Below are 27,740 nucleotides of genomic sequence, written 5' to 3'. Positions count from 1 at the left end.
TAAATGTAGAAATCTATTTTATTCAATTGTTGCACACACAGTGGTCGCTCGCACCAACTAGTGTCTGCGTTGCCAAGGGCTAAAATAGAAGTCAGTTCTATTTGTGACGCAGATCGCGCTGCAAGTCCTGCTTCTCCAATCTCCTCATTGGTTTATGGAAGCAGGTACCCAAGTACCATCTCCTCTGCATATAATTTATGAAAGTTGCCAATCGCAATATAAAGTCATGAGAAGAAAAATCCTGGAAGGAGGAGATGACTAGACACGATTCGTTTGACCGTTTTATGTGTGGATTAATTGGTGGAGTAGAAGACCTTGTGCATTTCAGGTCAAATAACAACTCAATGTTTATATCCCTGGACAAATTAGCTATTTATCCTTTGCTGGCAGTAATTAAAACTTTGGGCAATTTATGTTGTTCCTACCCAGTGTGTAGGTGTTCTGATTTAACTCCCTGGGTTTACCGTCATGCTGTGGAGGTTTGGTCAGGACGTGTCGTTTTAATTTGTTCGTTTTGAGAGAATAATTACTAAGCACATCCCCGCACAAAACACATTGTGGTCGCTCCTCGTTATCTCTCAAAGTTTATATGAAACCAAGAGACCACGATGAGTTTATGAGCTGAATCAGAACTTGTGGTTAGCTTGAGTCCATGTGCTGACAGCGGTGAGTTATGGCGAGTGAGAATGACACGTCAGTGGCTGACAGCGCATCATCTGCTGCTGGCTGCTGAACGACAGCGCTGCAGCGTGTGGGTGTTGATGAATAGGTATATGAGAAACGAGACCAAGTCGAGACGCTGGACAAGGCGGATACGGTATAGTAAAGGCCGTTTATTCAGGAGTAATGATATCTGGCAATTCGTGCGGCACGGCTCCGTTTCGTCAAGTTCTCATGCGAACCATTGGAAAAAAGAGACCGGACACATATCGTACAGTTCATTTTATACATTGAAATGACGTAGGTAGATTCTGGTAGTCCTGGCTTCTGGTAGGTTGTTTGTAGATGATAGACAGTCTCCTCCAGCCTGGTGTCAGTATCCCATTGGTTCTCGACAGAGTTCTTTGTCTTTGGAGCCCATCCAGAAGGGGAGGGGCTGCGTGTGTGTAAGTGTGCGTTCCTGTCTTGGCAAGTCTGTGTGTCTTTTCAGTGAGTGTGTGTGTGAGAGATATCCTGTATGGGCCCTACCATGTTTTACTGTGAAAATACGTTGCTATGTGTTGTCTCAGTTATAGCAATGCAATAGCAGTAAGCTGGTCATTTGCATAGGAAATAGCACTTCATTACAGTGGGTCGCGAGTGATCTTCAATAAAACTGCAGAAAAACGATCCGGTAAACCACGAAGCACACGGGCATCTCTCTCCCACTCACGCAGCTACCATATTGAGCAGTGACACTGCTATGGGGAATGATAAGTGCCATAAAATACCGCCATGAATTAACGTGAACGGTCAATGGAAACAAGTTTTTTTTTCTTTTTTCTAAGGCATCAAACTGCCGACGTGTACACGTCATGTAATGTGGCATCGACCACCTCACGTCAGTTTGCTTCTTATGAAAGATCTTACCATGGATGCCCTTAAAAACGACCACATGTGTTATGAGTCACGTGCTAGTTTGTGTCTGTTTAGTTTATTATTAAATATCTCACCATGAACACCTTACAAACATCTACATGATTTTGTCAAAAATATTTTTAATTGCCAGAGTAATCTAGTCAATTTCATTTGTCGATTTAGCTAAAATAGGCCTATTACCTCGTACAAAAAATATTAGCCTAGTTGATATCGCAGCCATTCACCTTTACTGTGTAGATATGACTATTTCTCACATCAATACAGCCACAAGGACTTCTTTGTAGGAGCTAGCCATATTTGGAGATAAGAAGTACACTCGGTCTCTAGGGGCGCAATCAAAACAACTCGGAACTTGGCAATCTCTGACTTCAGTGCTTTCATGACAACTGGGAACTCAGAACAAAATAAACTCAGACTGGGATTTTTGGTTCTTTAACAGTCGTCCAACTTGGCATTCCAATTCAGAAACTCTGGCATCTTTCTCTGACCTTAAAATCACTGATGCAATGATTTGACTTCATTTACCCCCCCTGAATTCTGGTGTGTGGAATAGACAGGATGTGGGTGCTGTGTGGATGGGAGGTTCTGCCTGTCACTTGTTTTCAACAGGCAGTCCGTCTCGGAAGGGAGACTGCAAAGTCAAGGTGCTGCTGCTCTCTTTGTTCTGAGTGTTTGCAGTGCGAGTGTTTTTAGTTAATCTGTGCATCTCACATTATGTGCCCAGTATGATAGTTTTCTTGCTCTTTCTTAGCAGATAATGACAACATGACAATAACAGTAGCTGATGTAATGAAAAGTTGGAGGGTGGTGGGTAATGGAGGACATCAGGTGGCTCCATGTCTGGGTGTTGGGCAGAACCCCTAGGTCCTGGAGAACAGGAGCAGAGTAAAGGGAACAGGGTAGTAGACAGATGTAAACAAGCAAACACACAGGTTACAGGTATGTCAATACAGTTACCGAATTATTATTTAATTTAAATGTTTGATTAGACATGCAATATTGTTAATGGCAGACAGAAAATAAAGAATACCTGTCTAATTGTTTGTCAGTGGGGTTGATGAGGGAGGTAAGGGATGGTCCCTGGAAAAGAGAGATTAGTTGTGAGAAACTCCAGGTTGGTGTCGTGACCACTGGAGTCATACACCTTAACAGTACCTACCTGGAAGCGTCCATTACTTAACATGACGCAGTGCTTAGCCTTGAGATTGACTATTTGGAGAAACCCCTGGGCCAGTATTGGTACTGCTGACAGCATGTGTAACGGATGTGAAATGGCTAGCTAGTTAGCGGTGCGCGCTAGTGGCGTTTCAATCAGTGATGTCACTTGCTCAGACCTTGAAGTAGTGGTTCCCCTTGCTCTACAAGGGCCGCGGCTTTTATGGAGCGATGGGTAACGATGCTTCGTGGGTGACTTGTTGATGTGTGCAGAGGGTCCCTGGTTCGCGCCCGGGTATGGGCGAGGGGACGTTCTAAAGTTATACTGTTACACATGACGATGCTGCCCACCACAAGGAGGCAAATGCAAATAGTTATCATCTGAGATGTTTATATTCACCTTAACAGATGGTGAGCCCAGCTTGGAGCAAAATAGCAGCAAGGTTTCCCAGGTCTTGCCTTCCTTTCATCCTTCTTCCAAGCCATTCACCCAGATTTTGAAACACTTGGTACCCTTGATTCTCCTCCAATGGCAATCCTGTTTCTCCTGCGCTATGTCCATGTTCAGTCTCACCTTGATTGGTAATAGAAATCAATTATATTTCATATTATTACAAATACATATCTTATATATCGCTTGGAAGACCAGTATATAAATTAACAGCGGAAAATAATTTCTACCTGATCCACATCCTTCTCAGCCCATGCCTGAAGGTGGTCCTCGAGGCCTTCTGATCTGGTTTGACAACTTCCACCACATCAGGTGGAGTTTCGGTGATCTCAAAGTATGTTATACAAAAATAGCAATAGACAAAACTCACTAAACACACTTTTTTATACTACAGTATATGCAATAATTGTATATACAATTGCATTGTTTACCTCCGTAAACAGCTGCAGCTCCCGTCCGTACAGCAGGCGATAGGGTGAGTACTCTGGAGGCCTGGACGCTGCTGTTGTGTGCGAAGATAATTACCTTCAGATTGGCCTCCCACCATTCCTGGTACACGTCAAGAGACTTGCCCATGGCAGTCCTGTTGGTCCGTTTATACAAACCTGGAGTCACCATACATCTACACATTATATATAAACTCACTGTACTATCAGTGTCGGGAAAAAATGAAATTATTGGAGGCCTATGTGAAACAATTCTACAACCATTACATGTTAGCTAACATTGACTCAAACCAACTAGTCTAGCGCTAACGCTTAAGTCAAGCTAAATTTGGTTAGCATCAAGCTAGTGAACTGTTAAACGCTATTTTCATACAAATATTAACACTAACACATTGTGACATCACATTACCTAAACTGAGCCTTTGTTCATAGGAAATAAAACAAATTGGATCTAAAATATTGTTGAAAAAAAGTACAGAAAGTTCGGATGCCATGTAAACCATTAGCAACCCAGCCAAACTCAATTACTTACAATGGGGAAAAAACCAACCAGTTTTTCACTCGGTTAAAAATCCCTTCAATTGCCTTCAAACATCAAACTCATGGACTAGGTAATTAACCATGCTACCTCAATATTTTGACTCATATTACACAACTGAATTAATAGGGTAAAATGATGAGACGCAGAAACGTTTGTTTCAGTAGTATTCATTCTCCGAGATTGAAGAAATCTCCAAGGCAGTGTTGCCAACTCCTTAGGAAAGGAAAGTAGCTATCCTAAAAGTCGCTAAATGACATAATCGCCTAATTTGCATAATTGGCTATGTGCATGTAATTGTGATGGATGCTGTAGGAGAGAGGAATAACGTCGTGGGAGAGACAAAGGGAGCAAAAACACCCTGAATATGTTTAGAACTACAAATGAACTTTCTTCTGTCGATTCTTTGTATATATTAATTATTTAATAAAGTAAAACATTGAAAATATGACCATACATATCTGTGTGTGTGTCACATATACACATGGCATATGCTTGGGTACCACCTTAACATCTCTGATCTGCTTGCCTCAATAAATTAATGCTAGAAAACGTTACCTTTTGTTTGCATGTGAGCATGTCTTTTATTTGTCGGTCCTGTCAATGTTGAGTGATCACACATGCCTCAGCACACATAGAAGGTTTCTTTGCCTGCTTGCAAATGTGTGCTAAAAGTGGAGATGTTTCATAGTATTTCTGATTATCTTAACTCCCCACCATCAATGACATGTATGATTTATTTATTTTTACAGAAAAACACAGAACCACCACTGCAATATAGGCCTACACTCAGATAAAAAGATGCTATCTACAAACTAAAAGGATTCTTCCACTGTCCCCATAGGAGAACCTTAACCTTTTTGGTTCCAGGTAGAACCCCTTCTGTGTTTATGTAGAACCCTTTTGTGCTCCATTCCACAGAGGGTTCTACAAGGAACCAAAAATACTTCTACTTGGACCTAAAAAAAATTATCCTTTGGTGACAGCCAAAGAACCCTGTTGGAACCCCTTTCTCAAAGAGTGTACTCAACAGGTTTAGCCTGTTAAAAGTTTACACCATTTCATTCTGTACTCAAACATCTGCCTGGTACTCAAGATAACACACAACATAGCACCAGCACCTTTGAAGGTTTTCGTCAACCTCTGCTCAGAATTAAATAGCAGTGTTCCAATAATCTCCACCAGAGGTGCCTGTAGTATCCTCAAACGGACAAAAATGGGACACGAGGGCACCCCACACTCATTTTAGATCCCATGGGGTCTTTATTTTAAAACTGTATGCTCTCACTCATCTCCTTTGCCATCTTATGTCTTTTCTTGGAACTCCATCCACACACACATACTACTGTAGCATCTTGTTTACATTTCTCACATTTTATGCATCCAGCTGAGGCCTTGGATGGATCACGTTGCAATAAGATGGGCACATGTACAGTCCTTTTCAGTGTGGCGGCAAATTAGTTGAACAGGAGAAGAGGATGTGGTTGCTTGTGGAGGGAGAGCACCACTGCGAAATGTATGCTCTCGTTGGCTGGCCCTCGCTTCATATTCATCACCAAACCCACTGGCTCCAGGTTATCTATAAGTCTTTGCTAGGTAAAGCCCTGCCTTATCTCAGCTCACTGGTCACCATAGCAGTACCCACCTGTAGCATGCGCTCCAGCAGGTATATTTCACTGGTCAACCCCAAAGCCAAAGGGATGTGTTGCAGATGACTCCTTTGTAGAAGTCCATAGCATGCCTTTCTGTGATGTAGACGGTTAGCTGAGCTGCCGACCGGTGCTGGCGTTGCATTATGGGAGATGTAGTTTGGCCCTCTACGGTCTGAATGGAATAGAGGCGATTTCACGTTGTAACTTGTTTATGTTGCAGTGTTTTTGTACATGAGTTGTTGTATTTTGCTACTGTCAACACTGAAAGCACCTAGCAATGTATTGGGGATGTGAGACAGGATATGTGTTTTACCTTTCTTCATGCTCCTGTGTAGAACAACTGGTCAGATGGTGCATTGGAGACTGATGTGTTCCTGTCCTGTCTTTTCACAATACTATTGCAGATCAACATAAAAGCCTAAAAGACAGCCGTGGTGTCGCTCTTCATTTCTTGGTTCTCCTGTGGTACATAAGAAACCCGCTACATGTATATATACCTATAGCACCACGTGTGTATATTTTCATTTATAATTTAATGAATCCATTAAATAAATAATACTAGCACATCAAATTACGTTATTGTACACTAGCCTACTCCCCTATCAACACAGTATGTAAATAATATTGCCTACGTGCTTTCGACAATACGTTATCAACTCGTTATAAACATTAACCAATTAACCAAATGTTCCTTTTCAATACAGTTGGCTTAAAAAATTCCTAACGATATCACAACATAAATATAGCCTACTTACTACTCAATCGGATCAATGACATCTTGGTAATTATTTTCATCGTCTCTAGGAAACTATCTCGAAAATTGCGTCTGGCGCTTGCACATATATATTTTATGAATTTCATATGAATTTCGTGTCGTGGCTGAGCTCTCAAATACCGTGTCCGTCTCTAACTCTATGAACGGTCACTGCTATCCGGATTCCTTGGGACATCTTTACCCTAAACTAACACTAAACTTAACCATTTTACATTTCTACTTGATTGAGGAAGACCCTCACGGAAAGCTTATGAACTCCTCTATTCGACAGAAAGCCATGGACACAACTGTTATTGGTTGTCCGATGTAGGTTACTGGGAACTGGTAACACAGTCCATGTTTGGCTAACAACATTTAGATCTGTATACAGCGAGATAAGATAGCATACCATGCCATGGGGTGTTGAGGGAAAGACGCATTACCTATAGATTGGAGATTGGCGATAACAGGAAATACAGAAGCCGTACGGCCATACTATAGCTCAAGGCGGCTACTTCGGAATGTCTGCATGGTAAAAACTGTCAATTTCTAACATTTATGGTTGAAATGTAATTTATATTTAATTAAACCTATGCACCTTATGACTTTCATTAACACGCAGGCGTTGGTATGACAACATGTTAATTACACGCAGGCGTAATGCAGACGTTAGTAAGGCGTTGGCGTTATGTCAGACGTTCAATGGTAAACGACAGCCACACGGTGGTACGGTCGCCTAGGCTTAATTCTGGCCCATATCAATGTTTATTGCATATTTATTTGCTTTTATTGTATTTCTAAGTAGCAGCCATATAACAAACAGCCAAGGAAACGAATTGTTTTCACTTTATGACAGACCATTCATAATCTGCCAGACTGTGGCATTCTACCTGATTTGTTAGGATTTTCTTGTGATCCCAACAAAACTAGATATTTTACTCAACTAGAGGTTGAAATAAATGGCGTTTGCTTGAAAACTGACATCTGGACATGCCTGGCCCAACCCACCTAGCTGGCCTCCCTCCACTAGCGGTTCTGGGGGGGGGGGGGGGGGCAGTGCCCCTGTCACAATTTTGGACCCCCTAAATGTGGAGTATGAAATCATTTTAACAAAACAATTTTTTTGCTATCGTTCCGTTATTAGACAATGGCAGCAATGATTATGAACATGTTTTTTTGCCTGCAATGCAGTGAAGAAAACGATATGACAACAATAACGTCTAATGTAACTGGCCCCTCTAACAGTACATCTGGCCCCAGCTTGGCCCCCCCCCCCCCAGTTGAAATGGTCTAGAACCGCCACTGTCTCCCTCTACCTACCTGTTTCTGCTGCAACTGGTTTTTCACCTACTCCCCACACACCCAGAAACTTGAATATCATTAATTACCATTTCGTCTTTATGAAAAGCCCTCTGACCAGTGTTTTTTACTTTCTCTATAGTCATTATGGATATTGTCGGAGCCTGCTGGCCATTAATACTGGTATTGCGCTTTCTTTATTGAAATGGGAATTAAGGAAGACTGCTTTAATTTTCAATTAAGATACATTGTTAGATTTAATGTCTTAATTGTATGCTTTTATAGGGTCTGTATTACAAGTTAAATAAAGATTTGTGCAAACTGGAAGTGTGACTTCTTTCCCCAAGGATTTCCTCAGGCTGAGGTACTTGTCAGTTATGAGTTATTCCATACCAAGGCTAGATGGGGCTGAATGGAAACAACACCACACAACTGCAATGCAACTAATTCATCTCATTGGAACATGACTGTACAGTCTGAATATTCCATCAATTAAAATATGGATTTCTTGGCTGAATTAAAGTTGAATTAAACCTTCAAAAAGGGACACACACCTACACAATGAAAGTTTTATCAAATAAAGTAATTGACAGAAAGTAATTTACTGCATCAATTATAGTCACAGCCTCTCCCCTTCATTTGATTAACTAAAGGGATGGATATTTGATTTATTAGAATCCCCATTAACCGACAAAAGACAACATACATTAACATGTAGTGTGTGTGCATCTATCAGTTCCACATACATGTCAGTACATGCACACAACAAGGTTACATGGGGGGGTGCGTTGTCCCATCAGGGGTTGTTTTGTTTTTTGAAAACATCTTTGCTGTTCACTTGCACTATATAAGATGGAAGGGAGTTCCATGCACTCATGTCTCTGTATAATGATGTATGTTTACTTGAATTTGTTCTGGACCTGGGCACTGTGAAAACACCCCTGGTGGCATATCTGGTGGGGTAAATATGTGTAAGTTGACTACGCAAACTATTTGGAATTTCCAACAAATTAATGTTTCTCAAACTATCTTCAACTCTCAGCCAAGAAAGACTGGCATGCATAATATGAATCTTTGCCCTCGGATTACAATGAAGCAAGACGTGCCGCTTTGTTCTGGGCCAGCTGCATCTGAACTAGGTCTTTCTTTGCAGCACTTGATCATATAAATGGACAATAATGACAATAAGATTAAACTAGGGCCTGCAGGACTTGCTTTGTGGATTGCGGTTTCAAAAAAGCAGTTATCTTTATTACGGACAGACCTCCCTTTATCTTTACAACCATTGAATATATCTTTTGACCACGACGGTTTACAATCTATGGTAACACCAAGTCATTTAGTCTCCTCAACTTGTTCCAACAGCCACACCATTCATTACCAGATTCAGCTGAGGTCTAGAACTTATGGAATGATTTGTAACAAATACAATGCTCTTAGTTTTAGAGATGTTCAGGACCAGTTTATAACTGGCCACCCATTCCAAAACAGACTGCAACTCTTTGTTAAGGGTTTCAGTGACTTCATTAGCTGTGGTTGCTGATGCGTACATATATGATTGAATCATCAGTATACATGGACATCCATGCTTTGTTTTAATGCCATTGGCAGTAAAAATAGTAGAGCAAATTGGGCCAAACAGCGCAACACTCCAGGCAGAAAACAGAATGTTCTATTCTCAACCAAACCCATCTTTTCAAAGAAAACGTCATTTAATTATCCTGTATCTGTATTTCTAATGTATTCCAAACGCAGATGGTAACCAGATGATCCCAATAATTTAGGCAGTAAATGATGCCCCCCCCTGGTATGTTCTATTGTGAATTGTCTGGGACTCATTGTTTTCCTGTTCACTACTCAAATATATTTGACTTAATGTTAAAGACGAAATTAACTGCTACACAGAACCACAGCGGACCCATAGTAAAGTGAGTCTTTTTTTATCATATTCCTTTTTATAATAACCGTGTCCCTGTGCAACATGCTGAGCTCTGCCCACTGGGGGCGTGGCTTAAGGAGCGCTATTTGAAGTAAGCGTTTGTATCGTGTGAGGCTTGCTATATAAAGCAGGCAAACAGGCATCCCGCTACTGTTTCGATTGAACATTAGAATGGGCAAAACGAGTGACCTAAGCAACTTTGAGTGTGGTTTAATTGTCAGTGCCAGGCGCTCCGGTTCCAGTATCTCAGAAACTGCGGCCTCCTGGGCTTTTCATGCATGACATTGCCTAGGGTTTCCTGAGAATGGTGCAACAAACAAAAAAACATCCAGTCAGCAGCAGTCCTGTGGGTGAAAACACCTCGTTGAGAGGTCAAAGGAGAATGGCAAGACTCTAACAAGCGGGCCACAAACAGGAAAATAATAACGCAGTACAACATTGGTCTGCAGAACGGCATCTTGGAACGCACAACTTGGCGGTCCTTGTCACAGGTGGGCTACTACAGCAGTCGACCACACCGGGTTCCACTCCTATCAACTAAAAACAAGAAGAAGCGGCTCCAATGGGCACAAGATCAATAACACTGGACAATTGAGGAATTGACTGGTCCGACGAATCATGCTGATGGTAGAGTCAAAATTTGGCGTGAGCAGCATCATTCCATGGACCCATCCGGCCTGATGTCAACAGTACAGGCTGGTTGCGAAGTGTAATGGTGTGTGGAATGTTTTCCTGGCACACGTTAGTTTCCTTGATACCAATTGAGAAACGTTTCCATGCCCTGAAGAACTCAGGCTGTTCTGGAGGCAGAGGGGGGTCCGACCCAGTACTAGATGGGTGTACGTAATAAACTGTCACTAAGTGTATATAGTACATAGTGAGAAACAAATGAAGACATATTGTTCATGCAAATACACACACACACACAGCGTACAGTAAGGATGGCGGTTGGGGTGGCTGGACACTAGGGCTTTGGCAGGCAGTTGTTGTGTTGGGTCAGGGTTCATCTTGTCTCACTGAGACTCCAGGGTCTGGTTAAAGTGTCTCTTCCCATCCAGGTACAACATGGACTCTATAGAGACAGACAGACACACATGAGACCAATGTTAGACTGTGTGGAATCAATAGACGTTAACTTTAACCTCTTTGTGTTGTCACAAACGTAAGAGTACCTCCGTAGCTCTGCGGTACTATGTTGGGGACGTCTTTGTCTGTGACGAAGGTGAAGTGGAAGACGTTAGTGGTGTTGTGATGCCGGGTCAGGGGGTCAAGAACCTCTGTATGAACTCTGACCTGGATGTAGTTCCCCTCTGTGTAACACACCTGGAGACACAGAGAAGGACATGTCAACACTGAAACTGGAGCAGATCAAACAACACACCAATGCATATGCACACACACACACCTGTGATGAGAGCAGTAACAAGGAGCCAATCTCTACAGGCTTCTGGAAGAGGATATCGTCCACGGCAACCAGGTTAGGCCGACACCCCCTGGAGGGAGGGAGGAATACACACACAATGAGGATGCACAGGTGTATGTGGTGCACCGGGACAAATGTATATCTTCTCTAACAAACACACACAATCTAGCAAATCAAAATTGGTTCTGTGAATGTTATTGGATAAATGTACATTTACATTTGAGTCATTTAGTAGACGCTCTTATCCAGAGTGACTTACAGTAGTGAGTGCATACATTTTCATTTGTGCTGTTCCCCAGTGTGAAACGAACTTGGCGTTGCAAGTGCCATACTCTACCATCTGAGCCACCCGGGACCAATTATGTATGTTACAACATCACACTATAACTTTATGAGTCTTGTTGGAACGCTCCTTGCTTGTTGTTATGGGAATTTTAAATAACATAACCATCAACATTAATAGGACATTCCTGTAATATTTTCTCATAACCAATTTCATTAAATACAGACATAATTTCTGAGGTGTGTTTATGGTAAATGTTTCATGTTACAACATCGCACTGTAACTGAGAATGGTCTTGGTTTGCTGGGAACAGACTTGCTCACTCACTTACCCGTAGGCACATGCGTTAGCCCAGCCCAACTCGTAAGCTTTCCTCATCAGAAACCCTCCAAAGATCCTGTTAAAGATATTCCTCTCCTGAAAACACACATCTTAGTCAGCACAAATTAGAAAAGTTTCAGGTTGTAAATCTCGCTCCCTCCCTCTCTCTCTAACCTGTGGATGGCAGATCTCCAATCCTTTGACTTTGGCGTCCTCCATCCATACGGAGTTAGGAGGCAGAACTCTGCTACGGAAACTCACTGTCCTACCAAACACACACACACACACACACCATCACTCACAAAAAGTGTTTTCCTGGATTGTATGTGTCATAATTAATTATTTGTCATAATTAAGATGTAACATTCATATTCGGACAGTGAAGCTAAAAAATGCTGAATATTTTAACAGCTTATGTTTCAGTGAGGTAGAGTTTGCTATTGTAAATGGTCTTTCTTCCTCTCCTGTGGCGGTCCTCATGAGAGACAGTTTCATCATAGCGCTTGATGGTTTTTGCAAATGCAGTTGAAGAAACTTTAAAAGTTCTTGAAATTTCCCGGATCGACTGACTTTCATGTCTTAAAGTAATGACGGTCATTTCTCTTTGCTTTCAATAACTTTTAAAGTTTCTTCAAGTGCAGTCGCAAACACCATCCATCACTATGATGAAACTGGCTCTCATGAGGACCGCCACTGGAAAGGAAGACCCAGAGTTACTGCATAAGATGACCTGGCCTATACAATTACCCAACCTTAACCCAATTGAGATGTTTTGGGATGAGTTGGACCGCAGAGTGAAGGAAAAGCAGCCAACAAGTGCAGAGCATATGTGAGAACTCCTTCAAGACTGTTGGAAAAGCATTCCAGGTGAAGCTGGTTGAGAAAATGCCAAGAGTGTGCAAAGCTGTCATCAAGGCAAAGGGTGGCTACTTCGAAGAATCTCAAATATAAATATTTTTTTATTTGTTTAACACTTTTTGGTTACTACCTGATTCCATATGTTATTTCATAGTTTTGATGTCTTCACTATTATTATACAATGTAGAAAATAGTAAAAATAAAGAAGAACGCTGGAATGAGTGTGTGTGTGTGTGTGTGTGTGTGTGTGTGTGTGTGTGTGTGTGTGTGTGTGTGTGTGTGTGTGTGTGTGTGTGTGTGTGTATATATATTTATATATATATAGTGGAGCAAAAAAGTATTTAGTCACCAATTGTGCAAGTTCTCCCACTTAAAAAGATGAGCAAGGCCTGTAATTTTCATCATAGGTACACTAGCTATGACAGACAAAATGAGAAAAAAAATCCAGAAAATCTCATTGTAGGATTTTTTATGAATTTATTTGCAAATTATGGTGGAAAATAAGTATTTGGTCAATAACAAAAGTTTATCTCAATACTTTGTTATATACCCTTTGTTGGCAATTACAGAGGTCAAACGTTTTCTGTAAGTCTTCACAAGGTTTTCACACACTGTTGCTGGTATTTTGGCCCATTCCTCCATGCAAATCTCCTATAGAGCAGTGAGGTTTTGGGGCTGTTGCTGGGCAACACAGACTTTCAACTCCCTCCAAAGATTTTCTATGGGGTTGAGATCTGGAGACTGGCTAGGCCACTCCAGGACCTTGAAATGCTTCTTACGAAGCCACTCCTTCGTTGCCCGGGCGGTGTGTTTGGGATCATTGTCATGCTGAAAGACCCAGCCACGTTTCATCTTCAATGCCCTTGCTGATGGAAGGAGGTTTTCACTCAAAATCTCACGATACATGGCCCCATTCATTCTTTCCTTTACACGGATCAGTCGTCCGGGTCCCTTTGCAGAAAAATAGCCCCAAAGCATGATGTTTCCACCCCCGTGCTTCACAGTAGGTATGGTGTTCTTTGGATGCAACTCAATATTCTTTGTCCTCCAAACACGACGAGTTGAGTTCTTACCAAAAAGTTATATTTTGGTTTCATCTGACCATATGACATTCTCCCAATCTTCTTCTGGATCATCCAAATGCTCTCTAGCAAACTTCAGACGGGCCTGGACATGTACTGGCTTAAGCAGGGGGACACGTCTGGCACCGCAGTCCCTGGCGGCGTAGTGTGTTACTGATGGTAGGCTTTGTTACTTTGGTCCCAGCTCTCTGCAGGTCATTCACTAGGTCCCCCCGTGTGGTTCTGGGATTTTTGCTCACCGTACTTGTGATCATTTTGACCCCACGGGGTGAGATCTTGCGTGGAGCCCCAGATCGAGGGAGATTATCAGTGGTCTTGTATGTCTTCCATTTCCTAATAATTGCTCCCACAGTTGATTTCTTCAAACCAAGCTGCTTACCTATTGCAGATTCAGTCTTCCCAGCCTGGTGCAGGTCTACAATTTTGTTTCTGGTGTCCTTTGACAGCACTTTGGTCTTGGCCATAGTGGAGTTTGGAGTGTGACTGTTTGAGGTTGTGGACAGGTGTCTTTTATACTGATAACAAGTTCAAACAGGTGCCATTAATACAGGTAACGAGTAGAGGACAGAGGAGCGTCTTAAAGAAGAAGTTACAGGTCTATGAGAGCCAGAAATCTTGCTTGTTTGTAGGTGACCAAATACTTATTTTCCACCATAATTTGCAAATAAATTCATTAAAAATCCTACAATGCGATTTTCTGGATTTTTTTCTCTCCTTTTGTCTGTCATAGTTGAAGTGTACATATGATGAAAATTACAGGCCTCTCATCTTTTTAAGTGGGAGAACTTGCACAATTGGTGGCTGGCACAATTGGTGGCTGGCTAAATACTTTTTTGCCCTACTGTATGTATGTATATATATATATATATATATATATATCATTTTTTGTGACACTCTTGAAAACAAGATGGTGCATCGAGATAAATAATTGTGTTCGTTCAAGGGGTGCACCTCTCTCAAGTGTCTTGTTTCATATCGTCTCAACATTATGAATAGTCAATTAAGATCGACACCTTCAGTGAACTTCTCTCATTTTACAGGGAACATCAATGTGACAACAATTTGATATGACAGGATATGACTCCCAATAAGTCCTTTATGGTGATATTTGTTCTAAAAATGATAATTGTGATTTAAAAATACTTTATGGAAGTAAAGTTGCTAATTGTTCACGTCATCATTTTACTGACGCGTGTGTGTGTGTGCATTTGTGTGTCATACTTGGTGTCCAGGGTGTTGAGGAACAGGCTGTGTACGATCTTCCTCTCCTCAGCAGTAGGGGCCACCTTCAGTAGAGACGCTGTACTCAGCTCTATACGACGCGTCTTATTGACTGGCAGGACACACACACAGTCAATAATAGAAACAAACACAGTAATATATATATATATATATATAAACACATGTAATGTGTCTTACTCTCTCCCTGCTGAAACAGTTCCTCCTCTTCAGGCCCCTCTGGTTTCAGAGGATTAACAAACGCTGCCCTGACAGACAAACAGAGAGAGCCAGACAGATAGATAAACAGACAGAGAGAAAGACAGACAGAGAAACAGAGAGACAGAGTAATGGTTGGATACTATAGATGGATGGATGGCTGGAATGACGGATGGATGGTTGGGGTGACGGATGGATAGTTGTTGTGTACCTCTTGTTCTCAGGGTCTCTGGCCACCATAACAAACGTAGCATCCAGAACTGGAGTGTAGGCCCCATCATGGTACTATACATACACAGAGACATAACATCACCATTGTGGACATTAGTGTGTGTGTGTGTGTGTGTGTGTGTGTGTGTGTGTGTGTGTGTGTGTGTGTGTGTGTGTGTGTGTGTGTGTGTGTGTGTGTGTGTACCTGAGACATGTGCATCTTGGCTTCGATGGAGGTCTTCCCCACCCAGGTCACGTGACCAGTGAACTTGATGTCACAGTCAGGGTGTATGACTTGTTTCCTCATGTCTGTGACATCACATACAGGGAAAATAAGCCACACCTACCAGAATGCAACAGCAACAAACTATTCAATGATACTGGGAAAAGTGTCCCAGGATTAGACTTGAGAAACCCTGGTCTACGCAGTACATCCTGGTGTTGTATCAGCATTGTTGTGTCATACCTATCTTGTCCACCAGGGCAGTGACGATGGACAGAGGAGATCTCTGAAGTGCCTTGTTATGGGTGTGAGAGTAACAGATCAACACTGAGGAGAGAGATAAATAATACTATAATAACATGTACCAGTGTGCATTGTGGTTGAGGTGATGATGTCATACCTGCTAGACTGTCCAGATCCTCCAGGATACGGCCAAACCTGGAATAGAGAAACCGGACTGAGAGGGGGGAAAGGGTGTGTGTGTGTGAGCATGTGTTTGTGAGCATGTGTTACCTGACACCTTTGTGGTAGTTAAGGTATTTCTCTCTAAGGGTAGGGTCTGTGCCCAGGGGAAGGTGGACCTCTATGTAGCTGTCCTTCATCCTGCGGACAGGAAGCTCATCTTGAGAACCAGCAAGCTGATTGGACAACGACAAACGGTCAGCTAACGCCTGCTGGTGGTCCCTACAGGATGGGAGGAGAGATAGGGAAAGAGGTTCATCAGGAATGAGCTGTGAGTTTAACAAAGTCATGAACATATATAACAGTCAACACAGGTCTTCCTTGTCGTGGTATCAGTATCTCAATACAAAATAGTTATACTGGTTCTGTTATTGTACCTCCAGTTAGTGGATGCTCCCACAATCTCCCTCAGCCGGTTGCGCACTGAAAAACAATCCACACAGTTGATCAGCTCTCAGTGTTTGTGTGTACTGACACTGATCTCAGAACAGAACATTCTGGTTAAATGACGAGCACAGGAATGAATTATTTTGCAGATGAGAAGGCTTGGTTGAGTGCGCTGTGGTGGAAGAGTTTAGAGCAGTGCTACGGTATTTAATATTGCTCAATTTATTTTTAAATCCTGGGGGAAAAGGAGAAATGTGTTTATATAATGTGACAAAATGGTAAATTGCGAAATTTAATTGTGTGTTTTTTTGCACATATTACTTCAAGAAATAATACTGTCTTAGCCAATGTGGGCTGGGCACCAATAGGTGTAGGACACTAAAATAAAATGAATCCTAATCAATCAAAATACAACGGGAAACATATGATCTCAGACAGAATGACAGCAGCAAGCTCCAGAGAGTAGAGAGGTCTGGATGGGATACTTTACATCACTTCTACTGTTGTTCCAGCTGGCACATGGAACCACAGTGGCTCTGCACTGCAGCCTGAGGGTGTGTGTGCAATGGGGAGAAATCAGTACTGACAAGTTAATACAGTGTAATTTGAGATTTGCCCATTAGTTTGTGGCCCACCTGACTGGAGTCGCTGTGTTGTCATAATGTTGAGACGATATGTACCAATATGAAACAAGACGCTTGAGAGAGGGATAGCCCTAAAATCACCAAGACAGAAGCCACCTCAAAACATGGGTCCATCTCTGAGGAACATACAGTAGTGTAGATACAGTACATAATGCAAGTTTGTATAGAGAACATTAAAGGTCTGTCTACTAAAATATACTACAGGAGGGTTGCAGCATCTGTAAGAAGAGCTAGCCACTGCCACAGGCCAGGGATGCATTCACAGTTCAGTCTGTAGAAAATGGAAGCGGGTAACAAGCCCGTACAACCAGGCCAGCTCAACACAGAACACAGAAGGCTGCTGGATTAACAACAGAAATTGACAGGGTGCTGGATATCACAAGAGAGATTGACGGTGTGTGAGAGTTTGTGCGCAAGACAGTGTGCTTGAGAGACAGTTAGCTAAGCTACATGCAGGCAGATTTATGTAGAATTAAAACAGAATTAAGAAAGTGCTTTATACAGTTAGGATTCAGGTTTGTTTACCAACACACACACCATTTGACACTAGCAAGTGAGCATTCCCTGTGGAGACAAGACAAGTCATGGGTCAGAGGTAACAAAAGGAGACTGGATTGAGACTCAATGTAGTTCACGTTAGGTTCATAACACTGAGTGAGGCAGCTAATCAATCAACCAACCAATATATCAAACACATAATCAGTCAGTCAGTAAGGTGGGTATGGCCTTACCCTCAGACATGTCCGGGGCCTTCCCCTGCAGAGATACAGGGCCCAGGGAGAACGCCCTCGTTGTCAGAGAAGCCACCGATCTTAGAAAACGGAACCTGTGGAATGGAATGAACAATGAAATGTCAACACAACAAGGCGACAACATTCTAACTCAGAGTTCCAATTGCAACACCCCTGTCCCGTAAACCCATTAATAGACGTGTATGGGAATCCCAGATGTCTGTCAAGTCCCTGGCACATAGCCCACTGATACTGCCAGTTACAGCTGCTCAATGGGATATCTGGTCAGTCAGAGGGTGCATCTCAATACTCTGGGTGTTGCCATCAACAAACATAATTTTACAGTAACGTTAGGTTACAGTCGTAGCTATTAACTAGACAGACTTAACAGTCTATAGCAGCCTAGTGGTTAGATCGTTAGGCCAGTAACTTAACAGAGCTGACAAGGTAAAAATCTGTCAGTCTGAGCAAGGACGTTAACCCACTGTTCCCCGGGCGCCGAAGACATGGATGTCAATTAAGGCAGCCTCTGTGATTCAGAGGGGTTGCGGAAGAAACATTTCAGTTAAACTTTCAGTTGGACAGTTGACTAGGTATCCCCCTTTCCCTTTATATAGCTAAGTATTTAGCCAGGGGGGTGGAACGAAGCCTCTAATATATTTATGACAGTAAAACACACGTCTTTTGTTAAACACGTGAGCTGGCTCACCCAGAACTAGGATGAAAAAGCGCCTCAGCAATGTATCTAACAATATATTTAGGTTAGGACTTGATTGAAATAGAACCAGCAGGTAGCTAACGTTAGCTACGTAGCCAGGCTAACTAGCTAAATGTTCTGTCAAATCGTCTGTTTGACTCTTATTAACCTAAAAGAAAATGGCACATTTTTAAACACGGAAAGCAGAACCCAAAGATGTGATTGACATACTGCGAGTGGTAAAGGTAGGCCGCAAACTAAAATCACTGCTTGCTTAGCTAGAAACCAACGTCGGCCAATAGCCTTAGCTAGCTAACGTTACTACACAAAATACCATAGTTAGCTTTTCTGACAAATCGACTGGTTTAACTCTTCTCCACCCCATACCTCTGCAACAACATGTCCGTGTGTATCGTTTATTTGCTATTAAAAGACGCTTGAGAAGTTAGCTAGCTAAATACCAAAATACAACTCTGAAACGAGAGGACAGATGAAGCAAATTTTGAAAAAAGTGGCAGCACTGAAAAGTGTACTTCCTTGGACATTTGGCCTGCCGGTGCATACCGTAATGTTATAAATAAGTGCGCAATTATTTGGGGAATATAATGCACGGTTTATAAGCAATCTCAAATTCGTGTATTGGGATAGGGTACCACTGTTGAATTTAAAGCTCATGAGGCATTTCTAGGTTATATAACATTCACATATTAGCCATCATTGAGACTCACTTAGATAATTCCATTCATTATAGAACAGTAGCAATAAAATGATATAACATCTATATTGAATCTTTATTCAACTAGGCAAGTCAGATAAAAACAAATTATTATTCATAATGACGCCTACACCGGCCAAACCCGGACGCTGGGCCAATTGTGCGCCGCCATATAGGACCCCCAATCACGGCCCGTTGTGATACAGCCTGGATTTGAACCAGGGTGTCTGTAGTTACGCTTCTAGCACTGAGACCGCTGCTCCACTCGGGAGCATATAGAAGAGACAGGAATGCTTATGGGGAAAGTGTTGCTATATTTATTCAGAACCATATCCCAGTAATGCTTAGAGATCTCATGTCAAGTGTTATTGAAGTGCTGTGGCTGAAGGTTCACCTGCTTCATCTAAAGCCTATAATTTTGGGGCGTTGCTATAGGCTAGCAGTCAGTATCTGCAGTACCAGTCAAAAGTTTTGACACACGTACTCATTCAAGGGTTTTTCTTTATTTTTACTATTTTATACATTGTAGAATAATAGTGAAGACATCCAAACAATGAAATAACACATATGGAATCATGTAGTAACCAAAAGTGTTAAACAAATCAAAATATTTTATTTTTGAGATTCTTCAAAGTAGCCACCCTTTGCCTTGATGACAGCTTTGCACACTTTTGGAATTCTCTAAACCAGCTCCATGAGGTAGTCACCTGGAATGCATTTAAATTAACAGGTGTACCTTGCTAAAAGTTAATTTGTGGAACTTCTTAATGCGTTTGAGCCGATCAGTTGTTTTGTGACAAGGTAGGGGTGGTATACAGAAGATATTTGGTAAAAGACCAAGTCCATATGAGGGCAAGAACAGCTCAAACAAGCAAAGAGAAACAACTGTCCATCACTACGTTAAGACATGAAGGTCAGTCAATCCGGAAAATTTCAAGAACTTTTAACGTTTTTCTTTGAGTACGCGTGTCCAAACTTTTGACTGGTACTGTATGTTTCCAAGATGTATTTTTAGAAACAATACAAAACATACAAATGACTACATCATACAAACATCACTACACCCCTCCTGCCCACTAGCCCCACCCCTATCTCTAGCACATGGCCTCAAACTGCATTTAAAAAAAATCTTTGTTGATATTATGGCAAGAACAGCTCAAATAAGCAAAGAAAAACAACACTCCATCATTACTTTAAGACATGAAGGTCAGTCAATCCGGAAAATTTCAAGAGCTCTGAAAGTTTCTTCAAGTGCAGTCACAAAAAACATCAAGTGCTATGATGAAACTGGCTCTCATGAGGACCACCACAGGAAAGGAAGCCCCAGAGTTACCGCTGCTGCAGAGGATCAGTTCATTAGACTTACCAGCGACAGAAATTGCAGCCCAAATAAATGCTTCACAGAGTTGAAGCAATAGATACAGCTCAACATTAGCTGTTCAGAAGAGACTGCGTGAATCAGGCCTTCATGGTCAAATTGCTGCAAAGAAACCACTACTAAAGGACACCAATAAGAAGAAGAGACTTGCTTGGGCCAAGAAACATGAGCAATGGACATTAGACCGGTGGAAATCTGTCTTTCTTGGGGACCTGAATATTGACTGGTTTTCATCAAGCTGTCTGCTCAAGAGGAAGCTTCTCAATGTAACTAGTGCCTGTAATCTGGTTCAGGTTATTAAGCCTGAATGCCAAGCGTCAAATCTGGAGGAAACCTGGCACCATCCCTACGGTGAAGCATGGTGGTGGCAGCATCATGCTGTGGGGATATTTTTCTGAGGCAGGGACTGGGAAACTAGTCAGGATCGAGGGAAAGATGAACGGAGCAAAGTACAGAGAGATCCTTGATGAAAACCTGCTCCAGAGTGCTCAGGACGATCAGACTGGGGCGAAGGTTCACCTTCCAACAGGACAACAACCTTAAGTGTAACAGGGTTGGTTATGTTTCCACTTGCCTCTAAAGAAATGTGTATTTAATGTTCAAGCATTCTTATTGGTTAGTTCAACTCTGATGACAATAAGGTGTTTTGTGATTGGCCCCGCTTGCAGATAGCGGGAGATCGCGAACGTCAGGTCTTCCCAGTATGAAAATGTGATGCAAGGGGTAGGTCACGTTCTGAATACTGTTTTCTATTTTCTATTTTACAATGTGTACAGGTTTGCTGTACGTTACTGATTTATACATGTGTGGGTAGTTGGTACCTGTTAGGGATTGAGGGGCTTTCTTGGATGTGCTTTGGCATATGATTGCTGTAAATAAGTGTGTTAGCTAGCATACACCTATGTAAGGGTCACATAAGCCACTACTAACACAGTTGTCTTCATGCTACAGATTTTGCCATCAACAGCCATCAATACCGTTAAGCCCTGCACAACTAACCTGCTGTTTCCCATTTAACAACGGGTATTTACACATGTTATATTTTGTATTATATTTTTGTATTTTGTTCACCCAGTATGAAAATGTGATGCAAGGGATTTTGCCATCGACAGCCATCAATACCGTTAAGCCCTGCACAACTAACGTGCTGTTTCCCATTTAACAACAGAAATAAATTATGCTCAACTGGGACCACTGGCCGAAGTGATTTATTTTGAGAAAACACAACGCATGGAGAGTACATATACATCTGTTACATAAGCACACAGCCAAGACAATGAAGGAGTGGCTTCGGGACAAGTTTCTGAATGTCCTGGAGTGGCCCAGCCAGAGCCCAAACTTGATCCCATTCTAACATCTCTGGAGAGACCTGAAAATAGTTGTGCAGCGAAGCTCCCCATCCAACCTGGCAGAGCTTGAGAGGATCTGCAGAGAAGAATGGGAGAAACTCCCCATAGACAGGTGTGCTAAGCTTGTAGCATCATACCCAAGAAGACTCAAGGCTGTACTCGCTGCCAAAGATGCTTCAACAAAGTACTGAGAAAAGGGTCTGAATACTTATGTAAATGGTATTTACTTTTTAAAAATGTTTTAAAATAAATTTGCTAACATTTCTAAAAACCTGTTTTTGTGTTGTCATTATGGGGTATTGTGTGTAGATTGATGGGGGGAACAATTTAATCAATTTTATAATAAGGCTGTAACATACATTTTTTGGGGAAAAAGTCAAGGGGTCTGATTACTTTCTGAATGCACTGTACATAAATACATGTAAAAAGGAGTAATATTGGCCAGTAGCAGGATAAATAGATTAATGGTAATGGCAATCAATCATCAATAATTTAGAGAGTTACATCAGAAATATATTGTCTCCATCGCATAGATCATTTGTAATTACCATCTAAATCTCCTCATTATGCCTGGGTCACGAGGCCTTTGTCATAAATAGTAGTTATCCACATTCAATGAGCTATTCCGGGCTGGGCTCATTATCATTCTATGATTCCTCACTTGCTACCAGAGGTGTAACATAGTTAATTACAACTACTCTAGTTACCATAAAGGGTTTACTTTTCTGAGTACTTATATTACTTATATTTTTCAGTAACTTTTTATCTACTTGAGTAGGATTTTTCAGTACTCTCCAACTCTGGTAAGTGAGTGAGTGAGTCAGTAAGTGAATAGTTAATAGTATATTTAATTTTTAAATGAGCTACTATTAATTGTTACTTTAGTCGTTTTTTAAACCAGAAATTGTACTTCTACTTGAGTCAAATGTAATTAAAGTAACATTACTTCTACTTGAGTATATTTTCGTACTCTTTCCACCCCCTTATTTACAAACACTTGAGAGTAAAGTCTGAACTGCATTGGCTACAATCCAGTAACAACATCCGGTCCTTCATTTCATATGTACATTTCACATTTTATGTCATGTAGCAGACGCTCTTATCCAGAGCGACTTACAATTAGTACATTAGTCTTAAGATAGCAAGGTAAGACAACAACACATCACACAATCTTATCAAGTACCTTTTCCCTCAACAAAGGGAAACAATGTGCAGGCCGTGACTACATTCCACTGTAGTCAAGGCCTTTGCGAAATTTAACACATTTATTTAAAATATTACAGTAATTACATTTAAAAACGTGCTCAAATACAGAGTAGGCTAGATACAGTTAGTAAACTATAATTTGTTGTCAATATCTCGTGACCGGAGAAAGCATCCAATGAAAACAACAGCGAAACTCGTGACGTCTCCTAGATCCCTCGTTCCAATTGGCCAAAAATGACCGAGTTCCGGTTAACCGCCCCAACCCCCACGAGCCCCTACAAAACCCTTGTGAGAGACAAAGAACGATCTAGTCCAGCTGATCCGACCCAGACAGGTCCCTGCTGCATGAAAACTCTCCCGACATAGGCGTCAGGATCCCAGACTGACTGCGGAGGTTTAAACTCCTGGGACGCGAATGAAGAAACTTCTCCTGCTTCACTTCACATACAGAGGTTTAGTGAGAAAAGGGAAAAAGAGTAAAAGAAGAAAATGGATCGTTTTAAATTGCGAAAAGCTGAACCCAAAGATGTGCCTGACATACTGCGACTCATAAAGGTAGGCCTAACCCCCCCCCCCCCCCCCCCAAAAAAAAACCATTGACAAGGAGTTGACCCGTACTTTGTTGTTGTTTTTGTAGCCCTGGTTAGGCTAAGCCCAGTCGAAATCGTTTTGTTTGACTGCATTGAGAGACTCCGCAAATGTGTGTCTGTCTTGAAGGTGACATAAATACCTGCTATTTCTGCTGCATATCAGTAGGTATCACAGTTCGCGCTTTAGTTTTGTACCTTTGCCTTTATTACATTGGCAACGAGCCAGTTTCTCTGATGTGGTTATAATGTTAAACGCTGTTCTCTTCGTTGCGGGTCAGTTATCTCGGTGACTTTTAAACTCTCCTTATTGCCCCGCTCTTTGGTTTTGATTTTGATATGTTTCTTCTGTTCAGGAACTGGCTAAATATGAAGACATGGAAGATCAAGTGATACTGACTGAGAAAGGTGAGCGTGAATTATAGCTAAACACTTCTGTCTCGAGCACGGTGTGACTGCAGAGTTTATAAGGCGTTTTTTGTTTTACGTTTGTGTTAACAGATCTGCTCGAGGACGGATTCGGTGACCATCCATTTTACCACTGCATCGTGGCGGAAGTACCCAGTGAGAAGCAGAGCAACAACGGTGAGATTCTATATCTCCAATAATCCCATCTATTCCCTGGAGCACCTGTATATCTGAGGATTGGCTGGATATGCTGAGTGTGACATACGAGTATTATAGCAAACTATCAGATGGGTGTGACTGATATGGTGCCTCTCATATACATATGTTTCTGCGCCATGAGAATCCCTAGTATGTACCTTCCCCTATGCCATACATACATCAAACCTGTTAACCCAGTTTGTACAGGACATGCAGTAATGTTCTGTCCTTACTCTATACAGACACACCCATTTCCTTACAATAGTTATGATGTGATACATAATGATATGACAGTTGTCGTCTTTGAAACATTGTTGCTGTACGCTAACACATTTCCAGCGAAGGCTGGTTTGTGTGTCTAGGCCTACTTCCTGTTATGGTGTGGATGTCATGCCGATGTAGGCCAGACTCACACCCGCTAACCAACTTCCGTTGGAAGCTTCTCTGAGCCAGAGCAGCCTGTCTCCACGCGTCAGTTCTCACAACACAACCAACATCTCCTCTTTACACAGTCCCCTGGCAACCAGACTGAGTTAACCGCTGAAAGTACAAGTTAATCTTAACCATGGATATATGCGCAACTCTGCCCCTCCAAGTCCTAAACACCCTTAAACATTTCGGGAAATGCTCAACTGACCATAGATTAGCTACCTGGGTAACTCCGGTACGAGCTCTGTTACATTACATCGGGCTTGTTTTTATGTGTGTGGGTTTACTTCTGTGTCCAGCTCCTGTGGTGATTGGGTTTGCCATGTACTACTTCACCTATGACCCCTGGATCGGCAAGCTGCTTTACCTGGAAGACTTCTTTGTCATGGAAGAGTACAGGGGTAAGCAAAGTAACTATTTTCTTCATCTACTCTGTCGCTCTCTTTCCTCTCTGACCTGACCAGTAACCATAATCTCATTCTGTCATCCATCCACCAGGGTTTGGCATCGGCTCAGAGATCCTCAAGCTCCTCAGTCATGTGAGTAACTTTGGAGTTATGACCCTGTACAAACATGGTAACAACTAGATGGGAGCTGTCAAGTCAGTTACATGGCTCTGGCCAGAAATCCTGTTGTATAATTGGGTCAATGACTCAAACAGAATCCCATATTGAGCCCATTCCAGTGTTATTCTTTGTAAAGACTGATTCTGTTCTTCTGTGCGTTTTTGGTTATTGCTGTTGAAATGATTAATGAGTGTTGGGGAAAAGAGCTGTAGGTATAAGATGGTGTATGCAGGAAATGCTGATTTAGATGTGGGGGGGGGGCTCGCTGTCAGATGCATGTGTGCTAACACCTGCCCCCCCCTCCCCTCTCCCCCCTCAGACAGCAGTCAAGACTCGCTGCAGCAGCATGCACTTCATTGTCGCCGAGGGCAACCAGGCGTCGATAGAATTCTACAAGCGTCGTGGCGCAGCTGACCTCTCTCTGGAGGAGGGATGGAGACTCTTCAAGATCGACAAGAGCTCCCTCCTCAAGATGTCCTCCGGCCCCGAAGAGTGAGCTGGCCCCAAGACACATAGAAAGATGGGAGTGAGAGACTTAGGCTAATTAAATTGACCCGTCTCTCACTTCAGCAGTTGGGTGGGGGGGGGGTGACTACTGACAGATTACTATTAAAAGGGGCATTAAACATTACTAATCATATGTGTACTAACTTAATTTAGGGTTCCGTTTAGATTTTATCTGAAGCCATCGTTGTAGTAGTATGTATTTTTCTGCTAATCAACCTTAGGATTCCTAGCGTTCTCTATTTTGAATGTTTGTTGGTGTAATTAAAAGTTTGAGAGCACATTTGTGTGGCGACTGATTTCTCTAGAGCTAAGAGGGGAAATTAAATCCCTGGCCCCCAATGCAGGTGAGGTTGGGATTCATGATGGTAGGGGATGGCTTTACGCAACATGCAGCACTTCATATGCCCTACCTCCCTTCATCCTCCGGCTCTCGTGGGAGTCGATTCAGAATGCCATCAAGACACTTGTATGCAGCCTTGTCTTTCTCTTCCACCTCTCTCTTCCTGTCATACATCCCTTTCACAGAGAAGGTATGGTCTGTTAGTCTACGGCAAGGAACACGTAGTTACTGCACTGACCTTGGAAAGACACTAAACTGTCAGTGTCTAATGCTCACACACATCCTAGTCAGATCTAGCAGAAACCAGGGGTGTAAAAATGCGTATCAGTGGGATGTCTATTGTTCAGGCATTGCTGCAGTGACTTTTCAAACGGTCCGAAGCCAACCCTGTAGTGGCCCAGTGGAGTTTGTAATATCCTCTAAACACTGTCTCTAACCCCTTGCCCAGGCAGAGATGGATCCTCTTTACTGTAACCCTGTCAAGCATCTAGACACTTGTACTCCACTCTAAACCTTCCTAAGAACTCAGACAGCTCCTGGAAATGTTTCTTTGGCGTCACTCCATTTAAATACAACGAAGGATATCAATGGGGCAGGACCAAGTGTGTGTGACTTAGTTTCCCACATTTTGTTACATTACAGCCTTACTCAAGTTGTGTAAATTCAATTTTCTTCAGTCTACACACTACCCCATAATGACAAAGTGAAAACGGGTCTTCAGAAAATGTGGCGAACAAAATTTTAACAAACCTTACTTGCACTAGTGTTCAGAGCTTTTACTATGAGACTCAAAATTGAGCTGAGGTGCATCCTTTTTCCATTGATCATCGATGTTTCTACAACTGGGATTGGAGTCCACCTGTGGTAAATTCAATTGATTGGACATGATTTCGAGAAGCATACAGTTGTCAGTGCCGAGACAAGGGAAGGATATCAAAACATTTCTGCAGCATTGAAGGACCCCAAGAACCCAGTGGCCTCCATTCTTTTAAATGCAAGTTTGGAACCACCAAGACTGTTCCTAGAGCTGGCCAAACGAGACAATCGGGAGAATGGCCTTTGTCACGGAGGTGAGAAAGAACCTGATGGTCACTCTGACAGCGCTCCAGAGTTCCTTTGTGATGGTTGTTCTTCTGGAAGGTTCTCTCATCTCTGCAGTACTCCGCCAATCAGGCCTTTTTGGAAGAGTGGCCAGACAGAAGCCACCCCAGCCCGCTTGGAGTTTGCCAAAAGGCACCTAAAGGACTCTGACCATGAGAAACAAGATTCTTTTTGGCCTGAATGCCAAGCTTCAATTCTTGTGGAAACCTGGAACCATCCCTAAGTTGAAGCATGGTGGTGGATTGAGGGAAAGTCAGGATTCAGGATTGAGAGAAAGATGAACAGATCAAAGTACAGAGAGATCCTTGAAAACCTGCTCAATATCTGACTGGGGCAAAGGTCTGTTGTCCTTCCAACAGGACAACACAGCAGTGGCTTTGAGACAA

General features: G+C 42.2%; 2 protein-coding genes and 1 long non-coding RNA gene across 6 annotated transcripts; 1 reads left to right on the top strand and 2 right to left on the bottom strand.

The window, feature by feature from the left end:
* Positions 1-813: 813 nt before the first annotated feature.
* On the bottom strand, positions 814-7,009 carry LOC109899231 (uncharacterized). 2 transcript variants are annotated; one of them, XR_002256461.2, is made up of 7 exons: positions 6,576-7,009; positions 6,134-6,280; positions 5,814-5,992; positions 3,415-3,767; positions 3,134-3,307; positions 2,609-2,658; positions 814-2,445 (listed from the first exon to the last, which is right to left on the bottom strand). It is a non-coding gene; the product is annotated as an uncharacterized LOC109899231 (long non-coding RNA). The 2 variants fall into 2 exon arrangements; XR_004211511.1 differs by having other exon boundaries at positions 3,415-3,686; positions 6,576-7,008.
* Positions 7,010-8,428: 1,419 nt separating this feature from the next.
* On the bottom strand, positions 8,429-19,137 carry LOC109899233 (acyl-coenzyme A thioesterase 9, mitochondrial). 3 transcript variants are annotated; one of them, XM_031835113.1, is made up of 16 exons: positions 18,958-19,123; positions 17,874-17,968; positions 17,668-17,706; positions 16,489-16,534; positions 16,163-16,333; positions 16,050-16,087; positions 15,893-15,976; positions 15,632-15,735; positions 15,428-15,501; positions 15,199-15,266; positions 15,001-15,112; positions 12,014-12,104; positions 11,850-11,935; positions 11,218-11,305; positions 10,985-11,135; positions 8,429-10,884 (listed from the first exon to the last, which is right to left on the bottom strand). In XM_031835113.1, exons 1-16 carry the CDS (start codon positions 18,969-18,971, stop codon positions 10,826-10,828), a joined length of 1,320 nt encoding a protein of 439 aa, XP_031690973.1. In that variant the 5' UTR covers positions 18,972-19,123; the 3' UTR covers positions 8,429-10,825. The 3 variants fall into 3 exon arrangements, with proteins under 3 accessions (XP_031690973.1, XP_031690974.1, XP_031690975.1); XM_031835114.1 differs by having other exon boundaries at positions 17,680-17,706; XM_031835115.1 differs by lacking the exon at positions 17,668-17,706 and having other exon boundaries at positions 18,958-19,137.
* A 4,294-nt stretch (positions 19,138-23,431) lies between these two features.
* Positions 23,432-26,193, top strand: LOC109899234 (diamine acetyltransferase 1-like). The gene is made up of 6 exons (XM_031835142.1): positions 23,432-23,773; positions 24,162-24,213; positions 24,307-24,390; positions 25,140-25,241; positions 25,339-25,379; positions 25,726-26,193. Exons 1-6 carry the CDS (start codon positions 23,708-23,710, stop codon positions 25,900-25,902), a joined length of 522 nt encoding a protein of 173 aa, XP_031691002.1. The 5' UTR covers positions 23,432-23,707; the 3' UTR covers positions 25,903-26,193.
* The last annotated feature ends 1,547 nt before the right edge of the window (positions 26,194-27,740 follow it).

Source organism: Oncorhynchus kisutch, linkage group LG11, assembly GCF_002021735.2.
Source record: "Oncorhynchus kisutch isolate 150728-3 linkage group LG11, Okis_V2, whole genome shotgun sequence".
In the NCBI taxonomy this organism is placed as follows: Eukaryota; Metazoa; Chordata; class Actinopteri; order Salmoniformes; family Salmonidae; genus Oncorhynchus; species Oncorhynchus kisutch.
The sequence above is the reverse complement of the archived record's forward strand: the minus strand, read 5'-3'. Positions and strand labels throughout refer to the sequence as shown.